The 24,764-nt window shown below is 32.7% G+C and overlaps 1 protein-coding gene across 2 annotated transcripts; it reads right to left on the bottom strand.

The window, feature by feature from the left end:
* Positions 1 to 357: 357 nt before the first annotated feature.
* On the bottom strand, positions 358 to 23,648 carry mfrn (mitochondrial iron transporter mitoferrin). 2 transcript variants are annotated; one of them, XM_073962850.1, is made up of 6 exons: positions 22,578 to 23,648; positions 5,604 to 5,692; positions 5,412 to 5,536; positions 5,096 to 5,331; positions 4,866 to 5,027; positions 358 to 2,319 (listed from the first exon to the last, which is right to left on the bottom strand). In XM_073962850.1, exons 1-6 carry the CDS (start codon positions 22,692 to 22,694, stop codon positions 1,894 to 1,896), a joined length of 1,155 nt encoding a protein of 384 aa, XP_073818951.1. In that variant the 5' UTR covers positions 22,695 to 23,648; the 3' UTR covers positions 358 to 1,893. The 2 variants fall into 2 exon arrangements, with proteins under 2 accessions (XP_073818951.1, XP_073818952.1); XM_073962851.1 differs by lacking the exon at positions 22,578 to 23,648 and adding an exon at positions 7,104 to 7,366.
* Between the last annotated feature and the right edge of the window lie 1,116 nt (positions 23,649 to 24,764).

Genomic DNA, 24,764 nt, shown 5'->3' with positions numbered 1-24,764 from the left:
GATGTTTATGATTGGACTGGATAACATTGCTTGAACGTTTTCGATCGAGTCTTGTCATGCCGTTTTTTATCGTGTCGAAAACTTATTCACGAGCAAATTCTCGATCGAATCGAATGTCGTAATTAGGCAACTGTTTCACTATGTCGAACGAAAATTAAAACGAAAGAAAAACAGCTATACTCATGGATGATTTTGAAATTTTGTGGTTGTTTTAAGCATACACAAAGCCAATATTGGCATGAAAATCAAAGTTTAGGTGTTTTTCGTTCGCAATCATTTTCTTTCGACATAGTGAAACAGGCCCTAAGTAGGACAATTTGCAATTGATAAAATATTCCAAATAAAACAACTGATTCATTTTCTTTATTAGTAATTGACATAAAAACAATTTTATATTTGTTTTTCGCATTCGGCTTTTTGTTTTGTGTCTCATCTTTTTTGTATATTTTACAAATATCAGTTTGTTTTTTTTTTATAATAGTGTGTGTGTGGTGTGTCGTGTTTCACGATAACAATTCTCTTTTTTTATTAATTTTCAAAATTTCAAATGTTCTTAATTTAAAGATTTGTTTTAATGCTATTTGTTACTAGAAATAGCATTACTAAAAGTTACTTATTGACTTTTAGAGTATGTTAATTTTCACAATACTAAATCTTAAAGTGAAAAGAAAAAATATAACAATATTAATAAAAAATAATAATAACTGTTTACTTCAATTAATATAATAAATAACCAATGTATGTATTTCTCAAAACTAATCTGGGCTTAAACTTAAAGTATATATGTCTTTAGGGATAAAATATAACATAAACATAAGGATGTATTCAATAAACTTTATCTTCTCATTAGCAAAAGCGCCGCTGACGATTCTTCGATTCTCAAAAAATTATATAAAACAATACTTATGCAATTTAAACAAGAACATAAACAATATAATGTGTAAAGTCCTCCAGTGTTTCATGTGTTTGTTTTTAAGGAAAGAGACGAATGTGAAATATTATGTAAGATGGCCACAATAAACGACAAAGAACTCGATGTGATTGATATAACCTCAAGAGGACCTTACCCTTATTTTTATTTACATAAAAATAAACAACTATTTTCAATTTGTTTTTATTATTGTTCAGAACAATTATGTAAACTGGATTGCTGCATTCTGTTCATTTATTATTTTTCATTTTATTTTTTGTGTAATTTTATTACAAATTGAGTTTTTTCTTTTGAATTATTGTTTTCTTTTTTGTTTATTTCTAGATTTATCTTCTTTATTATTATATAACATACATGTACATAGTTGAGTTTTAAAAATAATAGTAGTAATTAATAATAATAACGATTACAGGGCATTGTTGTTTCAATTTTTATATATATTTTACATGAAAATAGTTTTCAACCATGGCTCGAGAAAAAAAAAACAGATTCCATCGTTTACAGTTCTTTTGTTGTGACTGTGCCGGGATAAATGAGAGAGATGACAAATGACTTATAAAAAGACAAAACTAGGTTTTGTACTTTGGTTTGTTGGTTGAAGAAAACTGTGTTATTGGAATACAACAAATTAAACAAACAATAGGTCTGATAGTTTTTTACAGCATCATCACATCATCATCATCATTCATCTCACAATCACACTTATTGTATTAGCACGGCTTACGTACAGTTCTATCTGCTTCGGGTTGGGGATGAGATGCGCAACAACAACATTTATTTTGAAAGCGTTACTAGGTGCTGCTGGAACTCACAGGCGAGACACCATTTAACGCTGAGCGACATCTTAGTTGAGCTACTGTGTGTGTGTCGTGTTGGCTGGCGTGTTTTGACAGGTGGCGCTCGATAGAACGTGGTTTGGATATAGTTTGAAAATTGTTAAATATACCATTTCAATGATATCTTTATGTACTCGAGAATCCTCTGTCGAAGGGACTTTTGACATCTGTGTGCCTGGTGGTCAGATTGAGGGTGGGTGCTGCCACAGCCGTCGATAGTTCACATACTGTTTTAATAGGTCCAGCTGGTAAGGACGGAGGTGTTGTTTGTGTTGTTGATTCTTTGGATGTTTTAGTTTCTTCTGTCGCCTCAGACACTGGTAGAACATAGGCATTGTGCAGAAGTTGTGCATCATCTGTGGTGGAAGTTTTACGCGGTTGCAAGGCATTTTTACCAGTTATTGTTGATTTATATTGTTCACGATCTAGACCACACAAGTAGAATTTGAAAAATTCATATGTGGACCAACAGATGGCGGTAGCTGGCATTGAATAAAGAACACGGGGTGTCAAACCCTTAAAGAACCCAAGTGGACCAGCCATAGTATATATCTAAAAGAAGACAAAAATACCATGTTATTTATGACGAATGAACATTGTAATAGCATGGACTAATGAATGTATAGACAGATAAATTGTAATGTGTTTGTTTTTCGTAGGGGTCGTCCTTATACTCAATATGCTGTGTGTTCACTCAATTGCGTTTTGTTTTGGGGGTAAATTGAAAGTTTTTTTTTTTTTTTTTTTTTACGAGTATGTAGATCCGGCCAAGATTACCCATATATTGTCTTTTACCATCATAAATAGTTCAAAAATGTATACTTATAGTCATTTTTAAAATGGAGTACCTCGTAAACTGAGTCAATTCTCATTGAGTGAGAGAATTTTACTGAGAGGATTTCTTGGTCTATACATTCATTATTCTATGGTAATAGTGTTCTTGAAACAGGGAATAAACATAAGAATAACATAACAACATACATACTGAGTGATTCATTATAGAATATCTAATCTTTACAAAATATTATATTCAAAATATTGTATATTTCAATCACAGAGTACTGTAAATACTTGAACGAAATTAGAATACAAAACAATTATTTTATGTATATACATACTGTTTGGCAAGTAATTGTTTTCAAACTAAGAAAACGAACACTTTTCATGCATTAATTAGTGAAAAATGACAAATAGTTGTTATAAAAATGTCGAGTTTTTGCAAAAATTAGTTGGTCGAATTGTTTAAGACCAAATTAAATGCATCTATAATAACCAAATGCACTATAATAACCAAAACTAATAATTAACATGTTATACAAGGTGGCAAAAAATGTTTTCAAAATGGATTGAAGGTTTCAAAAAACCCCATTTTTCGGTAAATACATAAAAATCATGACATTTTATGACTTTTATTCTTAATAAGGATTAACTACTAACAAGTACCAACAATATTAGGTGTATAATATCCCTACTAAGAGGGTTATCATATAGTCTAAGGGGGTACCAGATTGTTTTACGTGTAAACAATAGCGGTATTCACTCATTGTGGTAGATTTACAACTCTTGTTAATGTACTATATGTACCAGGTTTTTTTACAACGAAGTGTGAATGTCTTTTTTGTGAATATCGTAAACAAATCAAAGCATCTTAACGTCGTCGTATGTCTATCTTTTAGTTTCAGTTTTATTACACTTTTTTCATAAAAAATTGTTTTTTCTTGGCCTCCATTCTTTTATTATTTTTTTCCCATTTTTCTGCCAAAAAAACAAAACTCCGACAAAAATAAAACTCACAACAAAGTGACGACACAACAATCAGCTGTTCTACACCCTTGTAAAAGTACAATGGAATGTTTACAATACTTTTCGGTCGAGTAATTTAACAACCCTGTAGTAAATTAAACTTTCATATATTTTGTTGTTGTGGTATTGTAAACACTTGTAGATCTACAATATTGACAAGATGTACAAGATCTACAATGTCACTTAACCAACATGAGTGAATACCGCTAATGTCATATATGCCTCAAACCGGGAATATCTGAAAACTGAGACGTTTTATGGGTTTTTTTAGTTCACCAGGATGGACTCAATTATAATAAATATTGCCTACATAATAACTCGAACAGATCCACTAAAAAAGTATTAGGTCTTATTAACGTATACGGGACCACCAGGCCCACAAACAAAGCCTACAAGTGGTTTATTTAACTCAAAATAAATTAAGAAAAACAGTCGAAAATAGCACATTTGGAGACCAATATTTCTTAGGAATATGTGGGGAACAGATTTCTACGTGTACTCTGAAGTAATACTGTGGCATAATTTTCTAAGTGACGGGGAAATAATGCTACATTATTACCATAGTATACCATGAACGCAAAAAAAAAAAACTTAGAGAATTCCTCAATCTGGCTGTTAATAGTTAAAATCGGATGTCTATAACAAAGTCAGTATATATATAATGAAATAAATAAATAAAAAAATAAAATGTCATGATATTTAAGTATTTACCGAAAAAAATGGGGTATTTTGAAACCTTCATTACATTTTGAAAACATTTGTTTGCCACCTTGTATAACATGTTAAATATTAGTTTTGGTTATTATTGTTGAACTACATGGGCTAATTTTTTATTTATGCATTTCATGAAAAGTGTTTGTTTTCTTAGTTTGAAAACAATTACTTGCCAAACTGTATATATTTGTTGTAGTATAGCAGCGCTCAAAACAATGTTATGTTAATGGAAGACCCAATCCAGGGCTTTAAAGGCTATAACATTTTCTGAGGAAGCAAGCAACTGTTCTGCAGATTGTAGTTTGCAGTACTTTTGATATACCATTAGCGGTTGATGTTGCTGAAATGGTATGACCTATCATTATATCATAAATCTTTGACATATTAGTTTTTGCATCTAATTGAGAGATTTTACATTTTGTCACGGTTGTTGACGCGTTATGAATTTTTTTGATTTCTTTTTCGAAAACTACAACGATGCGTATTCATTCACACTCATATTTGAGCTACGACCTGGAATCACTTTCTCAGATATGCATCTATTGTTATAACAATTTTTTTCATTTTGAAATATAACGAACCTGTCTAATAGCTTCCATCATTCCTCTCACTAAACCAGTTTCCTGAGTATTCAACAACGTTTTAACAACATCCAATGGTGTGGTAATTGCCGCCGCACATGCTCCAGCCGCACCACCTGCCACTACATGAACTGGTGGATTGTATTTCCGTTCATGATTTAGCTATGCATTAAAATTTTAAAGAAAATATGAGTAAACCCTTTGAATATGATTTGTACAATACAACTCACCCTATTTTGGAAAAATTCATATGTGGTAAAGTGTATTGTCTGATTTGGTATATTCATTACCAATTGAGTTGAATAGGAGCGGTAGAAAGCTTTGATTCCTTCGTTTTGGTATACGCCACGCAAACAGGCCACAACCGATTTATATGGTGAATTATACATTTGCATGCGTTGCTTAATAACTTCGGCTGGATTGGAGACAGCATCATGGATAAGCGTGGCAATAACACCGCTAGCCACTAAAAAATTAGCAAGTGTAAAGGACACGGATTAATTCTTCTAATATTAACGGTCTAATTCTATGGCATTTTATACATACTATAATTTATGTGATTGTGTTTGGTTATTTTGGTCATAAGTTCTTTGGACATTTCATAGGAACCAAAATATAAAGCATGAGCAGGTCCGGCTCCGGCCACCACAGCTGTAACGCCTCTTATGGGTCTGCAAACATTGAATTACATTGAAAACATGTTAAAAATTAATTTTTGGCAAATATTAAAATAATTACCTAAATATACCCTCTTTTCTGATCATGTTCTGGAAAGTTGCTGTGATGTTTAATTTTGATGTGGCCGGTGATAAGCTCTGCATACGTGTCTGTTAAAGAATAATAAAATAAAAAATAATAAATTAAAACTTTAGAATAATTTAACATTACAATAATGAAAATATTTCTAATTTGTCAAACTATAAGTGGGAAACTGGAAATTGTAAGCGAAAAACAACAATTTCGCCTGCTATATTCAGCTGCAAACCTTTAAGAAAGCACATACTACTTAAGTCCATAAAATTTCGATAATAGGGCTTTCCGAACTGGTACGTAAAGTTTGAAGTCAAATGAGAATGAGAGGAGTGGATAAAGCAAGACCGGAATTTAGAGAGGCAATAACAGACATATGGAATAAAACTATGGCGTAAAAAGAATATTGCGCAATATATTCGCCTTATATCTAAATTAGTATATAACTAATTGCACGTTGGCATAACTAAATAAAAAAAACCGCAAAGAACAGATACAGAACTTTAACGATAATCAGATACAAGACAAAAAAAAAACCACAGCATTGTTATAAAAGTTCAAGGCTGCACAATTTCAGTTAAGTACAGCGAGAACAAAACAGATATAAAAATAAAGTACAAGTTCACAAATACATTTCACTCTTTTACAAAATACTTTTGGGGGCAAGAAAAAAAATCATTTTAGGACTTTGCGTGTCCGTCTAAGTCCGTTTTGGGAAAATCAATAACGAATCGTTTCAGTAAAGTATCAAGGAATCTCAACATAGTGTTGTACAATTACACAACCAGAGTGTGCATTTTGTCTATGTATTTGACGTGAAAACAAGTTGACATACGTTGCACATATATGTTCGTATGTATGTACAATATCTGTACAATAATATAGCGTTTTGTGTTTTGAAGCGGGTGGAATAGTATTTAGAATATTTAAAGGGACGCCAATTCCAACAATTATATTACCCATTGTTGGTATATAATTGGTTGAACATGAACATGCATTCAAATAACAATACTGATTTTTACAGATTCAATGCAACCATTTCAAAGAATAAAAAACCCAAACCGCAAAATGTTTCTGGCTACGCAGATACTTTCCATATATGTATATTTGGATAATATAGTAGCAGTTTTGCTACATTATATATCGATTACAGTTTATATGCATACATTTTCTATACGTACATATGTGTACCGACTATATGTAAGTGTAGCCAATGTACTCGCGTCTCTGTGAGCGTATATGTATCTACAAAACTAAATATGTAAGTACATGCCACAAATAAACCAGATAATTGTGTGATATAACACGTTCGTTCGAAATACAATATAAATATTACTCAAATGATCTTTTCCCCTTAGCTCGGCTAAATAAGTAAATTGCTAATAATTGATAATTCGGCAATTAGTAAAAGTCGTAAATTGATAGAAGTAAGAAAACAATAATTAAAATAAAATTAAACTTGCCATAATTTTCCCATGAGGCACTTACGAAATGAACTGATATATTTTTCTCCTAATTTTACGCCTACAAGGGAATTTTGATTTATCCCTCCTAATCTCATTCAACTTCATTCCAAGAAAATAAGTGGATATTTATTAATTCAAGACAAACTTTTCGGCAACTTTGCATTTAAACTTTTTGAACACACACATGTTTATTGTTATTACAATTCCTTCAAAATTTTAAAAATTGTCAAATCAACACAATTGAACCACAGACAACGACTATCACATTGTTTCCTAAATGTCTGCGGAATGCTGGCATCGAAATAAATGCTCCCCTTCATTTTTCTTATCGACTTGGATTTCAGTTTATGACGTAGTTGGGCCCTCTTTTTTAAAGTGCATATTTATATTATTTTAATATGCAAGTGAATCGAATTCCATTCCCGTATAAAGAATTTTCTCTCATTGATTAATGACTCACTAATATTTGTAGTGCAAATTAAAATGGGAAAATAAATTACGTAAACCTTCTCATTAGAATATTAATGATGTAAACTTCCATTATAGGTATATAAATATAAATTGTCAGATTATCCGTGGTGGTTGACGGCGAAGATGTAGAATAACAAGTGAATAAAAACTTTAATAAAACGGCAGAGGGTTTAGCTTTATGTTTTATCCCTGAAAATTGTTCACGATATGGAGAGGGGCATACTTCCCGAGATAACGGGATCAGTTTTGGATATGACAATTGGTCGAAATCAAACATTTTTGAAGACCTGTCTGAAATCTGAATTGGAAGTTGGACTCCAAACCATGATGCGTAGTAATGAGAATGGTAATTCCATCTGGTATTTCTCACAAAAGCTTCTCAAAGGAGGTTGGTGAATTGTAATGAATTTTTTGATTTATTCAAAGGAAAAATACAACATTTTCTGGAAACAAAAGAAAGAACAAATTAAAAAATCGTCCTACATATATTAATAACCTATAATAATTTCCAAATATTAGGCTTTTTATGCCATGTTAGTAATCAGAATGGTGGAATAAGAGGTTCCCTATCGTTTTCAGTAGATCTGTCATTTATTCCTAATGTTCCTGACGTAATTTTGGCATGATTGTAATTAATGTCCCTTAGAAGACAATTTGGCTAGAAATTTCTAGTTTTTGAAACATGGTCAGACATTGTTAACAATATTACTAAAAACTATTTTCCAAGAAAAGTGCAAAAAATGTTGTTCTATGCCCTCTATCAGGGCAACGCCGCACATACGAGTAATATAGGCCAAAAGTTGATCAAAACTCAACATATAAAAATCGCGTTTTTAAAAACAAACTATTGGTAAACAGTCACCTGACCCTTTTCCCCATTCGCTATGACCATCCGCAACTATCTGCGGTTAACCAATCCAAAGCAGCAGCCGATTGAACTCAGCTATAATGAAAGCAAAAAAGTACATTCTCAAATATTATAAAATGAAGTGAACATTGAAATAAAAATATTTTTTATTTTAAATTTATAATTTTCAAGGTTTTTTGTTTTTGTATATTCTCCGTACAAGATAAGCTTATAAAAGTTCCAATTTGTTTTTGCAGCTTTACTCTTTAATAATGGTGGTACGTCTCTTCCTTCATGCATATTTTTTATGAAAATTTTTAAGATACCTCAAATTTCAAAAGCGAAAAAGTGCATGACGCGAACGTTTGCGGACCATAATTACTTTTGGTGATGCATGCACTGAAGTCTCCTACAGTAGATCCAATCATAATATATTGCGCATTTTTGCGCCATTCTGAAAAAATCTCATTTTTATCAACTAAAACCATTGAATTATTTAAATATGGAAGTATTTAAGAAAAACATTTACAAAATAGAAATATGTTTTGGTTCCAGCGTTCGCCAAATCTACACTCATGTGTATTACAGCTCATAAAAATCGCCAAAGATAATTGTTTTTGCATCTTCACTATTAGTTTGTTGTGATACATCCCGTCATTCATAGATATCTTTTATGATAACTCAAATTTCAATGGTGAAATACTACATGATGCTAACGTTTGCGGACCATAGTTACTTTTGATGTTTTATGCAAGATTCTGCAGATCATGCTGATTCAAAGATAATACGCTACGCATAGTTGCGCCAATCTGAAATAATCATATTTTTCTCCACTGCAATCATGAAAACCTTTAAATTTGTTTCTGCAGTTAAACTGGAAAAATTTATGTAAAACAATAAAAAAAAAAAAAAATAAAAAAATATTTTGGCATCGTATCGCCGGGGCTCTTATTTATCAGACTAAATCAAAACTTTTGATAAATGTTTGCGCCATTCGGAAAAATCACTGGTTTTTCTGAAGTAAAATTTAAATAATTTATGTAAAACAATTTTAAAAAAATTACAAAAATATTTTGGCAAAGTTTGCCAACACTAATTTTTGATCTGTCTTATAGCCGGGGCTCTTATTTATCAGACTAAATCAAAACTTTTGATAAATGTTTGCGCCATTCGGAAAAATCACGGGTTTTTCTGAAGTAAAATATGGGTAAGACAACAAGTGCGCACTAGGGTTATAACTTTTTGCACTTTTTTTTGCAAATATCAAAAATACCACCACATAGCCGTGTAGAAATAAGGTAGGTAGGTTTGTACCAATTTTCAGCTTGATCGGACCTATACTACGCTTTTAGTGCATTATTTACCTCATATCCGATGCTAATATATATGGGAGCTATATCCAAATCTGGACCGATTTTCATTATTTTCTACAAAAATAGTCCTTTGACCAAAGATATGATTTGTGCAAAATATTATATCAATCGGATTATAAATGAGGTTTTTAGGAGTTTTAATCAATTTTTAACTTACATTACTCCTATGTGCGCCGTTAGATACTAGTATAATATAGGGCAACCCAGGACTTTCCATTAGATTATTTGTACGTACTGTGGACATAACTCTTAATTAATTTTTATAGTCATTTATTGGAAAATAACTTCAAAAACTAAAAGTTTCTAGCCAAATTGCCTACAAAGGAACATTAATTACAATTATGCCAAAATTACGTCAGGAACATCATTTTTATACCCTGCCTTTAGGCTAAAGAGCCAAAAATACGACCAAAAATGTGCCTCATCGAAATAATGGTTTTAGACCCCATATATGTTTGTACGATATCCGTTTCAGACAATTTTGAGTAGATCTAGCAATGTCCGTCCGTCTGTCTGGCTGGTGCGCACGATAACTCTCGAACGGATCAATCGATTCGGTTCAAATTTTGGGTATCGAAATATTCGATTTAAGTTCGAAGATGGGCCATATAGGTCCAGTCCTTCAGGTACCTCCCCCACAAATGTTCAAAAATTGTCGCAAAACTTGTGCGCACGATAACTCTTGTAGCGAATAACCGATTTGGTCCATACTTTGCACATCGTTTAATTTCTACCAAAGTTAGATGGGGTTCCAATATGGACTCAATCGGTCCACTCCTTCGGGTACCTCCCACACAAAATTTCGGAAAAGTTCAGTTTAGGACCTGCTCTCGAATCGCATTGATTTTTGTTGCAACAATTTGTATTCACTTTCCCCCATACGACGGTACAAGTTTCATCAGGGGCAAGTCCATACTTCCTGAGAAAATGGCCAGAAAGGTGCAAAAAGCCCCTATGACACCGTGTGTAGTGGTTGGAGCGCAAGATAACTCTCGAACGGATCTGTCGATTCTGTAAAAAATTTGGCCTTTGTAATATTTTATCAAAACATAGTTTAAATTCGAAGATGGGCTATATAGGTCCACTCATTCAGGTACCTCCCCCACAAAAGTTCAAAAATGTTCGCAAAAATTTTGCGCACGATAACTCTTGAAGGGAGTGACCGATGTAATCTATATTTTGCACATCCTAATATATCTACCAGATATAGATCAGGTTCGAATATGAACTATATTTGTATACACCTTCGGGTACCTCTCACACAAAATTTTGTTCACTTTAGGACCTGTCTCGAATCAATTTGATTTTTGTTGAAGCGATTTGCATTCGCTTACGACGGTAAAAGTTTTTTCAGGGGCAAGTCCATATTTCTTGGGAAAACAGACCGAAAGGTGTAAAAAACCCTTATTTCACCATATGTGGCGGTCGAACTGTTCAACCGATTTGGTCCAACATTTGGTCTTCGTCATATTATATCCAAACATAGTTTCATGGGCAATAGCGGTCCACAACTTATCCCCAATATTTAAAAAAATGTCACTAAAATGCTAGGATGATATCACTTGAATGGAGCAACTAATTTGGTCCAAACGTTGGATCTCCTAATATTTTATCAAAATTTAGTTTAAATTCAAAAATGGCCCAAAACGGTCCTCCCTAAGGGTACCTGCCCTACAAAAGTTCAACATTTGTATCTTAGTGCAGTTAATTCCTAAGTTCAAATGTCCAAAAAGGGCCACAAAATTCTGAAGAGACCTTAAATACTTTCGATCTGTCCGGAGGTGAAAGTTTCGCTTCACATTGGCTGAGGGTATATATCTGTCGGCAAAGCCGACTGACACTTTTTTACTTGTTTCTATTGGAATCAATGACAAACGATAGGGAACTTATTATTCCATCATTTCGATTACTAACATGGCATAAAAAGCTCAATATTTGGAAATTATTAATCGATTATTGTGGTGCATCATTTTCAATGATCAATTTAAAAATGACCATTTTTTTTGTTTTTCGGTAAAATTTTAGTATAGCGGTACTATAAACGGAAAAAAAATGTCAACTCGATTCCAAGTTATTAGTTTACATTTTTTATTTCAGGTTGCATCATTTTTAGTGACAGTCACTGTATATACAAATCATTGATCAATTTCTAACAACATGAATCACTATCAAACGTTTTACAATCAATAATTGATTGAGTTCGAATACGTGAGATAAAAAATATTATTCGTAGTGATTATCAAATATAATGCATACATAAGTCAAGTCATGCTATATTTTCTGAAGGAGAAATAAAATGCTTTAAAATCTACGGCTTTTTTTCGTTACGATCCAAATTGAAATAATTATTTATAAAGCTATGGGTCTTTATCACATTTTAAATTACAAAGTAAAAGTAAGTAAAGTAAAGTAAACTTATAATAATGGGGGTAAAAGTTAATGCTAAGCAGATCCTCCTTGAAATTTAACTGAAACGGTAAAAAATCAGTTTGAAAATTCATTCAATAATAAAAGAAGATTTGTAATAATGGGGCTATGCACCATATTGTTATTATTTTATGGTCGCAAATTTAATATAAATTTTTACATTGTAATTAAATGTTAAATAACCATTATGTGTGATTGTTTAAGCCTGGAGCAAGATATATTTACCAGGTCACGTAAGTAGCAAAACAACAACTCATTTTTGCTGAAAATTCTTCAATATGTCGAAATGTTTGTTTACGTTTTCATAAAATTGATTCACAATAACAAAAAAAATTGACAGATTGAAACCACGAGGCTGCACAAAGGGACCAAATTAAAAAAACGGCGCTTTATTGAAAAGTCAAAACATATTTTTTCATAATCTGTCTTGACTGGGTTTAATTATATAAAATTGTGATATTTGGTATGGATATATTAAATAGAGGTAGTTCTCAATATTTAAGAATAAAATTGTTTTAGCAAACGTGTTATAGAAATCCGTTTTAAAAAATCGTCAAAATGTGTCCAGATTTGACATAATATTGAAATGTATTGGAGTATAACAAAAAATAGTATGGAGATGGTCGTTAGAATTGTTTTTTTTTTTTTGTATTTTTCTCTTAATTTTTTCTTTGATATTGCGCAAACAAAACTTGCGTCTTGCTTGCACATTTTGAGTTATGCCAAAAATGGTGGAAATAGCCTTGGGTCAAATTTGTACATTTTGGGTTTTTTGTCTTCATTTTCTCGGTTATTGTTGTACAGTAACCCAGATAAAGCCACTGGTCGTTTAAACGCCACAAAAAATGGTTGCAAAAATTGACGTAAAACTCTGATTTTTTCGAAGATTTTTTTTGGGTTTTTTGCATTGTTATAGTATTGTCTGTAATCTGTCATTTCACGCTTATAATGCTTCATTTGACCTACGCATTTCCACGCAATTGGCCTAAAACCCAAGCTACTCAAAAAATCGACTTTTTTGTAATTTTCGACTTTTGATGAAAAAATTAAATATGCGATAAAAATGTAATCATAAATATTAGAATCATATAAAGTCAGGGATTTGTTAGGAATATAGTAAGAGTATTTTCTCAATCAAAACCCAAGGGATTGGCATGTACGGATACACCAATATTACCCTCCAAAGTTTTTGGCACTTTTAAAAGAAGGCCCGATTGCAGGAAAACTATACGTTTTAGAGAGAAAAGTTATTTATTAAAAAATGCTTAAAAGTCTCATAGATATAATTTTCATAGACAATTTTAAGTTTTCTCGCAAAAATAATTCTCGGCGCTAAGTGGGGTAATATCTGTGTTCACCCTACATACAACAATGTGTGCACGTCTACCATTATGTTATAGGTACTACATATATATAATAATTTATATGAAATGATGGCGATGCACTAGGAGTGAAATTGCAAAAAATTAATTAAAAAAAATAAATTCGGTTTTTGGTATAACTGTCGTTACATGGTATTATGGTACAAAATTCGAAGTCTTTAACCAAAATGTCAAGATCATATACTGTTTACTCTACAGTTACACTGTGTTAAAGCTAAAGAATTTTTAATAATTTGAAGAGCACCATTAAAAACTTAAATTTTTTGGTGTATAAAGTGTAATATTTCTTACGCATCAAAAGTGGCCATTTTAGAATGGAATCGTCAACTTCAGGCAATTATCAGAATCTTAGAAAAATATATTTATGGCAAAAGAAGTTAGAAGCACATTAAAAATTAATTTAAAATGTATCCATTTTTCCCAATTTTTGAAAAGTATTTAGAGTTAAAAAAAAGTAGCGGAATATTTTTTATGGATAAAAATATTTTCAATCCCTTCAAAATGCACAATTCACAATATGTGCCAGTTTAGTTGCAATATATGCCGAAAACAGCAAATTTGACTGCTGCTATGGGGGCTAAAACATTAACCTATATTGACAAATTCTCGCACGTTGAATTCTTAGGCATTCAGAACTATATATCCTAATTTACAGATAAATATACTAAAAAATGTGGTCAAGACCCTCGAAATACAAAAAATCGGAAATATAGGCAAAACCGTAAAACACTTCATAGTTTTTATGGTACCCATTTATGAGGACTTGAATATACCTCTCCAATCTCTTAATTTGCGCCAAAAATGTGTTCCGTTATATTGATTGAAGTGTAAACATTGTTATTTTTAATAACAAATACTACAAAATGTGTATAATCAAATGTCACGATTACTAAGCACATTTTTAATTTTTTTTTATTATATTTTTACTCCCACTAATTAATTACTTGAGGTGTTGGTGAGGGTCGTAAACAACACAACATTTTATTCAATTAAAGCCTACGCCATAGTTTTTCTCAAAGAATATTTAGAATAAAATATTGAAATATAGATTTTCCTTTAGCTGGGGTACGTACATTGAAAGAATTTGCATGGGTATGTCGAAGCGAATTTACATTTCGTTTAATCATCAGAACTGAGTGCCATTTAGCGTCAAGCAGCGGTAATAGTTGCCATGAATTATTTCATTTCGTGCTTTCTTAGAAATCTATACATCGTCGTACAACAATAAATAACTGCTAGTGGCTGACAAATAACATACATGACGGTAAACTCATGAAGATACGAGAAACGTGATTCGATAAGATTGGGGAGATGTTTCTCGACTATATGGCACTCAGGAACTAAGTGGAGATGAAAAGTATGATAAGATTGTCGTCCCAAGAAGCAATATTTGTAAATTCAAATGTATGCATATCGTAAATCAAAGCGTTATAAGCTTTTCATAATGCGAAAATTGTTATTTGAAAAAAGTCCATTTAGGCGTAACAAACATCTTAGGAGTAGGAAATTATGTTGTAGGTAATGAAGAAAATGTTCTGAAGAGGACAAGCTTTTTATACGAATTTCATACTTTTTGGCCGAATGGATAGAAAATAAATTGTTATCTCAAATTAGATTTTATGTACATGACGTAGTTTAAGCACTTTTTTAAATTAGTTTATAACATTTTTTAATCATGTGCTTATTTGTATATTCGATAGGTATGTTGTTTGCAATGCACGATAGAAGCTAATTTATATACAGTTATGATAACATTGTGACGTTACCACAAGGTGATTTTGGGGAGCCTCCGCTTTGCTTCTTCCTCAACAAACTCAGTGAGTTCTACGCAGAGAAAACCATAAGAATTTGGCAAGACGTACCAGGTTGTAAGGTATCGAAGTAAATTTGGCCGGCAATCTCAGGGGTATGACAAGCAAGTGGGAAGACAACAACATTGATTATTGAAGCCTATGTGAGGGTGTGGAAGAGACTTAATATTTTTAAGCTACTATATTTAAGTCATAAAATTTGTTATTTTAACATAAAATGTGGTATACAGCCCTAAGGTTGTAAGACTGGGCAATAAAATTGAAAATAAATTGAAATTGAATTGAAATAATCGAGAACTTTCTCTGCCGGCGTCGTAGACTGTCAGTCAAAAAATATAGGCTGTTTGGTTTGCATCTCTCTCTTATTTTTCTTCTATCTATTGACCCTCTTAACCTACACAGGAACCTTCAGTAGGACGGGTCATAATAGACTATGAAAGTTCTACTAACTACTTCTTCCACACATTTATGAATATATCTGCTCTCCATTTCCTCTTTCCTGTATTTCTCATTTCATCTCCTACCTCTCTTTCTTATCTAATTTCAGGATTAACACAATGGACCGCTGGTATCCGAGTGAAGAGGCTGACAACAATTAACGGATCAATCAACAGATCGTAAAAATTAAAAGTGAAAACTAAGTTAAAAGGATGATCATCATACCTTATACTTTTAAAGACCACAAACGTGATTTTTTCTGGGTTAAAACCCACACCATAATAATAGCTGACTATTATTTAACATATAGAAATACAATTATTAGAATAATAACCCCTTGAATAGCAAATTTCATTTTTTTTTTTTTTTTGGCAAAAAATGGTACTTTATAATTAGTTCTTAAATTTGCATTTATCATTGGAAATTATTCTTTTCGATGTAGCAGGTATGTTGGCAAAATATATAAAATCGATCATGTCATTAATATTTAACACCAAAAGAAAGCAGCAAAGCTTTTCAGGGACAGAAAGGCCGATGAGGAAAGGGTAAAGTAGAATGTTCGAAACAAAAGGTAAATGAAACTTCGCCGATAACGCCAACCTTGTTTATAGATAAGTTTATCATATTTTTAAATGTATATTTGGAAAAATAACATTTCAAGCACATGGCTTTGAAGATATTAGAAGTAAACATTTGTGTGTCGTACGGAAATGTGTGGATTTTTTTTTAAATATCGCAATGATTTGTACATTTTTGCAAAAAAGGAAGTTATGAAAACAATATATGCGGCTGAATGAGTGACAGGCACGCGATAATTGATAAGATTTGACTAATATAATCAAGCAGGAATACAAATCACAAACTATTAACTTGGCTCTATTTGAGTGAAATATGTTCAACAATTGCAGCAATATTTTACTTATGGAAATTGTATTGCTCATTAATTTATAGTGTGTTGATATGTTTCCAATGTTTTAATTTATGTCGCAAATTATATCATGTCAATGAAATGCTTAAATTGCCATTCTCGTCTATTCTGAACGAGTGTATATCTGCTTGTGAACGTTTTTTTATCTGGAAATAAGAAAATATCAGACTTTACAAATGCGGTTAATGAGCGTTTTGTGATTTAGACATTTTAATTTCTTGTACACATGTTCTTAGACATTTATATAGGATCCATTGTTTTCTTGAGCGTTCATGTAGTGTTATCACGCTCACTTCATACGGTAAACAACCTTCCCTTAGACCTAAAGACATATAGCTGGGGGAAAAATAATAGACCACTATTCGTATCTCTAGTCGACGTACTCTATTCTTATTAAATGTAACGCTTGAGTGAATTTTGAAAAAGTACAACCTGCATAATTTCATATTGATGTAAATGTGGGGGCATTAACATTATTTGGTCAAGGAACACATGCATTATAAATACGCTTTTTTGTCCATAAAGGGCAAATGGAAACTTGCTTAAACGTGGCATAATGATCAAAATACATAAACTTTTGGGATGCAAATCGCTATATATTATTAGAGGTAACAGAAGGTTAAACAACTCTAATCTCCAACAATTTTGTCTATAAAATCGATTGAACTACTGCCCAATAACTGCAGTTGGGATGTCAACAATGTTAAATAAATACAAAATAGGCCAATATGGAGGAGTCTAACCTTGTTCATTTGATCATTCCATTGGTTTGTATGAGCACTCACTCCTATTGTTTCGAACACAGCTTCAATTTGTATTGATATAAATGTATATTGATTTCAATGGAACGTTAATAAATAAATTCTAGATCTTAAAATTTCAAATTAAACGTAATTATTTAACAATAACAGCTGAATTAGACTATGCAACACTGAAAATGCAAACAACTTCTGTTATGCATTTTTTGGGAGTTAAACCAAGTAACCTTTTGAAAAAATCTTCCAATAAATTTGTCTACAAATTTGCTTCAGGGGTCAGAAAAGATTCGCATTGGTTTCAACTGAAATATTCAGGAAATGTCGCCTATGCTACTGAGGGGTTTTGTGCCAACGTTGAAAATTTGATGTTGCCTGGCCGAACACACGTCCTTCAGCGTGCAAGGTGGGTGTGCATACCACTGCACATTGGTGGCACCCAATTACTTTATTCATAAACTATATAAAATTTAAAAGTAATATTGAGGAATACTCCAAACTAATCCGATATTTCTAATATAATTTTTTGACTATTATTCTTTCTCCTTTTATGCCAAGATCAGCTAAATACCCGGTACTAAAAAATATAATTTAAAGACAAACACAAATGAACACTCACTCTGTGCAATTTTGGTAAATACCGCGCATAGGAAAGTATTGTGTTGCAATTACGAAGAGCTATCAAAAAATAATAATACATAATAGTAAAGAGAGGAAATAAGAAAGGAAGAAATTAAAAATGTGTAAGTATAAATTTAGTTGTGCTTGTTTTGTTCTTTTTATTTCTTGAGCATTTGGTATAATTGGGTAGATAAATATGCTACTATTTTACATTTTTAATTTTTGAAAAAGTAATCTTCCATTTTAAGATGCTCTTTAGAGTGTTTTTTGCGTAGCTTTAGTCCTTGTTACGAAATGAAAAAAATTAAATTAAAATTTCATGAAGTCAACACTATAGTTTTCCACAGAAGTCGTTAAAATGTAATGATAATGTAGAAAAATTTTACATGGCTGAAAAATAGTAAGGAAATGTATGCTAACATTACGCTGATGAATTTTTGGGACCGTTAAGGGGTGCAGGGTAGGCATGCTAAACAGGGCTCACAATTTGCCTTTCTAACAGTTTTTGACATTATCTCTGAACCAATCGATACAGCGGTGGTTAGCCTATTCTTGAGCAATTTGTATAAATTTCAAATACTCAAAATGTCTGTCAGAAAATTATTTGTTTTGCATGCGTAAAAATGTTTCTTCAAAATGTGTATAATATGTATTACAATAAACGCTTCGAACTCTTATTACAGATTGTTACGAAGCCTTATACCCTAAAATAAAATAAACCGCAAACCTTTCTTACGAAAATTTCATTGACAAGATAAGTCAAACTTTTTGAAAATGTACGAAACCGTACCAAATGCATCTTAGTACAACTAGTACAACTGTCATACAATCTTAGTACAATTCCATTTAACCTCGTAAATTTTAAAACCAATCCAGGATTCATTTCCATTTCGTTGGAAATGCCAAGTGATAAGTGAAGATATAACTTGATGTTGTAAATTGTTGAAACAACGACTACTATAGGCAGTATAAAATAGTTGTAGTAATTAGAAAACAGAAGATATTCTCAACTTGTTGACAATAGGGATACATACATTTTTTATTTTCAGCTTTCGATAATCTAAGGGTCATTATTATATGTTTTCTTCTTATATTGGATGGATTTAGAATCTCAATATCAAGGCGCATTTATATACTGTATATGCATGAATTTCAACAACAAACAAATTTACAAAAACAAACACACAATGGGGAAATCTCCAAAGGGTCCAAAATAAAGCATTTCGCATCGCAACTGGATGCCACTCCAAGGCCCCTGAAAATCACTTACACCAAAGCAAAGCTTCTCCCGGTGCAAACTCACTGTACCCTCCTCACAAGGCAACATGCGATAAAATGCACTAAACGGGATCACCCAAACCACACAAGCATCTCCAGACCTCCCAATGAAAGAGATGAACCAATTATACTTGACTTCCGCAATGAACTTCCTACCCTTCCCGAAATCTCCTCAGACCCAACAAACGATGACATTCATACAGCACTGAGACAGGCCCACACAAAAGTAGTCGAGGACCAAATATCATCCTACCCATGCAGTGCAGTGTTAGGTGGGCGACCCCCACCAGTCCATGAAGATGAGAGGACACTACCTAGGGAGACCAGATCGATACTATCCCAACTTCGATCTGGAATCTCTAGGTACCTCAACAGTTATCTCTCCGTCCTGAATCCTGAGATAACAGATACATGCCCTAAATTGTAAATTTTTTACAATTAGCCGGCCTTAAGCCCTAAACTCATCTAGCGTTTGAGTAAAGTTGGTCGCCATTTAAATGAATAAAAAAATCGAAATATGCTGCCCTTGTTAGTTTATTCTTTAATCAGAAACTACCAAAGAGCCCGTAACTTCGTATGCGGAAAGGTTATATAAAAAAACAAACAATATTTTAAATGGAAATGTTGAATACTGAACATTTTGTTGTACCAATTTTATTTAATATATATAATACTAATTTTTATTTAAGTACTGTTAGTACCGCTTCAGTTCGATTTTCAAAAAATCAGCCCTATCTTAACGCTACGCATCAGCGAGCCACATTTTTCGGGGCATTGGAATTACATTAATAATTTAAATTCTTGTAAAAAATACACCCAAGCCCAAGTTTAGTACCACTTAGTACTTTTTCGTAGCTTTATAGTAGGATTTTCCAATACGATATCAGCCCTCAGAGACCTTTAACCACACATCTCAAACCTACACTGACATTAATACCAAATAATAACAGTAATCTTAATTCCAATACCAAATTGTACCAACGTAGTACCATTTAGTACTTTTCGTACCCATAAGTACGAATTTCCAAACTTTTTCAATCCTACACTCCAACAGTAATCTTCATTCGAAATTTCAGAATTTCAGCGCTATCCGTTCACCCAAATCCAGATTGTACCAAATTTAGTACCGTTTAGTAATCTTCGTTCTCATAAGTACGAATTTCCAAAACCACCTCAGTCCTACACTCCAACAGTAATCTTTATTCCAAATTTCAGGATTTTTGCTCAATCCGTTCTTCCAAATCCAAATTTAGTACCGTTTAGTTCTTTTCGTACCCGAAAGTACGAATTTAGAAAACCACCTCAGTCCTACACTCTAACAGTAATCTTTATTCCACTTTCAGGATTCCACCTCCATCCATTTCCTGAAATCCTAATTGTACCAAATTTAGTACCATTTAGTATTCCTAGTACCCATAAGGACGGATTTCCAAAACTACCTCATTCCTACTCTCCAACAGTAATCTTATTTCCAAATTTCATCATTCCAGCTCTTTCTGTTCGCTCAAATCCAAATTGTACAAAATTTAGTACTTTTCACACCCATAAGTACGAACTTTCAAACTTATCTCTATCTCACACTCCAACGGTAATCTTAATTTCAAATCCAATTTGTACCAAATTTAATACTTTTCGTACCCATAAGTACAAATTTCCAAAACTACCGCAATCCTACACACCACCAGTATCTCAATTCCAAATTTCGAGATTCCAGCTCTATGCGTTCACCCAAATCCCCATTGTACCAAATTTAGTACCATTAAGTACTTTTCATATACATAAGTACGTATTTCCAAAACTACCTCCATATCTCAATCCTACGTTCCCACAGAGATCCTAATTCCAAATTTCAGGATTCCAACCCGTTAGCCCAAATCCAAATTGTACCAAATTTAGTACCATTCAGTACTTTTCGTACAAATGAGTACACATTTCCAAAGCCATCTCCTTGTATGAACCCAACTTCTCAACCTTGAATCAAATTCCAAATTTCTAGCTTCTAGCTCTATCCGAATGTTACGAAATTTAATACATTTTAGTACTTTTCGTACAATTGTAGTTCGAATTTTTCAGAATTCTAACTCTACCGGTTCGCCAAATACAAAAATCATACCATATTTAGTACCTTTTAGGACTTTTCGTACCCTTCTCGTTCGAATTTCCAAAAACCCAGCTTTATCTGACACCTTCGGACCAAGAGTGAGAGTGACACTCACCCAACATTTCAAAATTCTAGCTTTAGCCGTTAATCCTGGGCGTTATCAGTCAGTCAGTAGTCAGTGACCATTACTGAACTCTTTTATAATATTAGATGACGTCCAACTTTTCTCAAACGATGGATGTGTTTAGGGCTTAAGGCCGGTAATTTAAGACTTTCTCGTGGGCAAATTTCGGGCACGGGAACAATTCAATTTCTTGATCTTCAGAAGTTAACATCTGGGGAAATATAGAGTTCCCGACAGTTGCCTTAAGTGAATAAATCTCAAGATCTGATTATTGAACAACTAAAATTCGTTAATATTCTATTACAATTGTTACATCTATCCAACAACAAATTAAACAATCAGCTGATTTTTATTCACTCTTGTTTTGTTGTAGCATGCACAAGTTATTTTCGATAGTCCAAAAACAAAAACCCAAAAATATCTGAAATAACAAACCCACATAAACACACAAACACTAAACTCTCAATCAATCTCTAGGAATGTTGATTGCGCGCGGTGGTTGTAGGTGATGAAGGTGGTGGTCGGTTGGTCATGCTGTATTTAACACTGTACAGTGCGGGAGGGGAGGTGGAGCACTAGAAGAACGCGGTATAAAAACAAAAATCAAGAAGAACACATTCACCATTCGCAAAACTACTACTCTCGTCTCCTCCACCGTTCCAGACCAACGTTAAGGAGGGCCAGTGAGAGATTGAGTACGAAAACCAAATAAGGGAGAGTAATTAGTGAGCGTACATTTATCCGTATTTGTAGCACCGTACATAGTAGAAACTGAAAAAAGGTGAATTACATCACTAAACGCACTATAAAAAAGCTGACCAAATGTTAGGTTAGGTAATTGCCATCTTTACGATTTCAATAAAATGAAAATAATTGTGCCACCACTTATCGGCACGACTGCTCTTGTTGTTGCTCGACAAATGTTTCGATCAAATCTTACCTTTACTGAATCCATGGGATACATGACAATATGCTCCAACACACCGGCAATTGCTCCAGCTGTCATATTAATAGCCACACTTGTCGTGGGCAAAGATTCATAATCATCTGGATTCATTGTGTTTGTGAAAATTGGCTATTTACTTGGAGTTGTATTGAATTTTGATTAACAGCTGATGGATGTAACACTTCTCTTCAGAGCACACAAATTTAGCTTAGTTTTTTTCCCGTTTTATTATTCCATAAACGTATCAAAGCAACTTTCTTTTGTGGGTTTTTGTCATTCCTTGATTTTCGTGCTGTTGACAATTTGTTGGAGGTTTTCTTTTGTAACACTCTTTCCGTAGGAGCCTTCCTAGCGTTATTATTTTAGCTGTATCTAGCTAGCTGGAGTGGAGGCAGCTCAAGTTTAATTGAGAGATGTTATTAGGGCTCCTACCGCCGTGCTTTACTTTTTCTTGACTGACTAAACGATTGCAAATGTCAGTGTTTTGTTGCGTTTTTGGCTTGCTTTTTCCCCACACAACTCAGCTATTTTGTTCTCTGCTCTCACTCCCGCTCTCTCTCACTGTTGACAATTTTTTTAACTATTCTCTGAGATTTTTGTTGTCTTTTTTGTTAATATTCTTGATTTTCTTTCATTGTTCCTCTTTTTTGATAAGAAATATTGCTGAAATTTTTTATTCACAAATGATTTGATTTTGTTTACCAACGAAATTTGGAAATTACTTTGCGTCTATTTGACACATATCACATTGCTTTCATATTTTAAATTGGAAGACAACGTGGAACAGGATTTTTTTGGTTTGGAATGTTGGATGATGGTCCGTTGCTTTCGATTGTGCTTCAATTAAGAAGATAAAACATCCGTTTCATGGATTATAATTGAATAGTTTCTGTTCCGTGGTTTTGCTTTTCCAGCAAGCAAATGTGGGAATAAATTTTAGCCAAAATACTACTGATGTAAGTAATGATTTTGAAACAAATTACAAAATACTAAGCTAAAAACAGCGAAACACGTTTATAGATAGATTAGTGAAAGAACCGACTAGGGATAACTAAGTTGACTTTCGATTAATCGATTTTTTTGTTTGAAATGTCAAAAAGTCGAAGTCGACTTTCAATTACAGCCGAAAACTAATGCCTTGTTCATACTGACGGTAATCGCTCTCAATTCGTTGTTCGAGCCCAAATTATGTATTTATTACTTCATTTTTCATACAAAATTCTGAGAGCGAAGAACGACTTTTGTACGTTGTTTAATTTAAATTACTCTCCGAACGACGATAAAATATGTCCCATTCTAAAGCTGAAAACACATACAACGTTTGAGTAAAGCGGGGTACACACTAGAGATGGCAAACCATCGATATTCCCAACATTAGATATTTTCGATATAATGTTTTAAAATATCGATTGCTATCGATATTATCGTTAAGTTGTCATCGCCATTAATTTGGAGATGAAAATGGCGGAAATGTCGATGATTTTTTTGAAATTATGCAAAAGTAGTTCACAGAAATGTAAAGGAGAATTAACAAATGCTTTTATTTTATAAAAAATGTAAAAAATACACGTTGTTTACCGAAAAATGTGTACGTGTGACTACGGACTTACTTTCTTACACACACATAACCGAAAAGCAGCGAAATTTCTATTTATTTCAATGGATTTCAGGTTAAAGGCATGGTTTAATAAGAAAGGTTAGCCAAAGCTTTATGTCAATTTAAATTTTTTTCATTCGAGTATGCCTAAAACTTCAAAACAATATAAACAAACTGTGTATGTGTGTGTGGTGTTTGAATAATATGCCAAACAATTTTAAAAACAATCGAATTCAATTATTTTTAAAATTGTTTTTAGACCATTTGTATGGAAGAAATTGCTGAGATTTGCATTGAAACAATCAGTTTATCATATTCAGAACTCGACTATGTGGAGAAAACTTAACTCTTCATTCATTTTTCGCGTTTTTTATAAAATGCTCAAAAAATGCATTGTAAACAAACCCACCTGTTGCTTTTATTTTGAAGTTTTAGGAATTCAAGAAAAACAAGGGTTCTATAGATTTTTTCATTTAAATCTACCTCTTTACTTATACCATGGTTAGGGGTTTTTATTCCGATAATATCGATAGGCAAAACTATCTATCGATATTGAATTTTTAAATAACAATCGATATTATCGA

Source organism: Musca autumnalis, unplaced genomic scaffold (assembly GCF_047663935.1).
Source record: "Musca autumnalis isolate F117 unplaced genomic scaffold, ASM4766393v1 scaffold_1, whole genome shotgun sequence".
NCBI classification, from domain to species: domain Eukaryota; kingdom Metazoa; phylum Arthropoda; class Insecta; order Diptera; family Muscidae; genus Musca; species Musca autumnalis.
The sequence above is the reverse complement of the archived record's forward strand: the minus strand, read 5'-3'. Positions and strand labels throughout refer to the sequence as shown.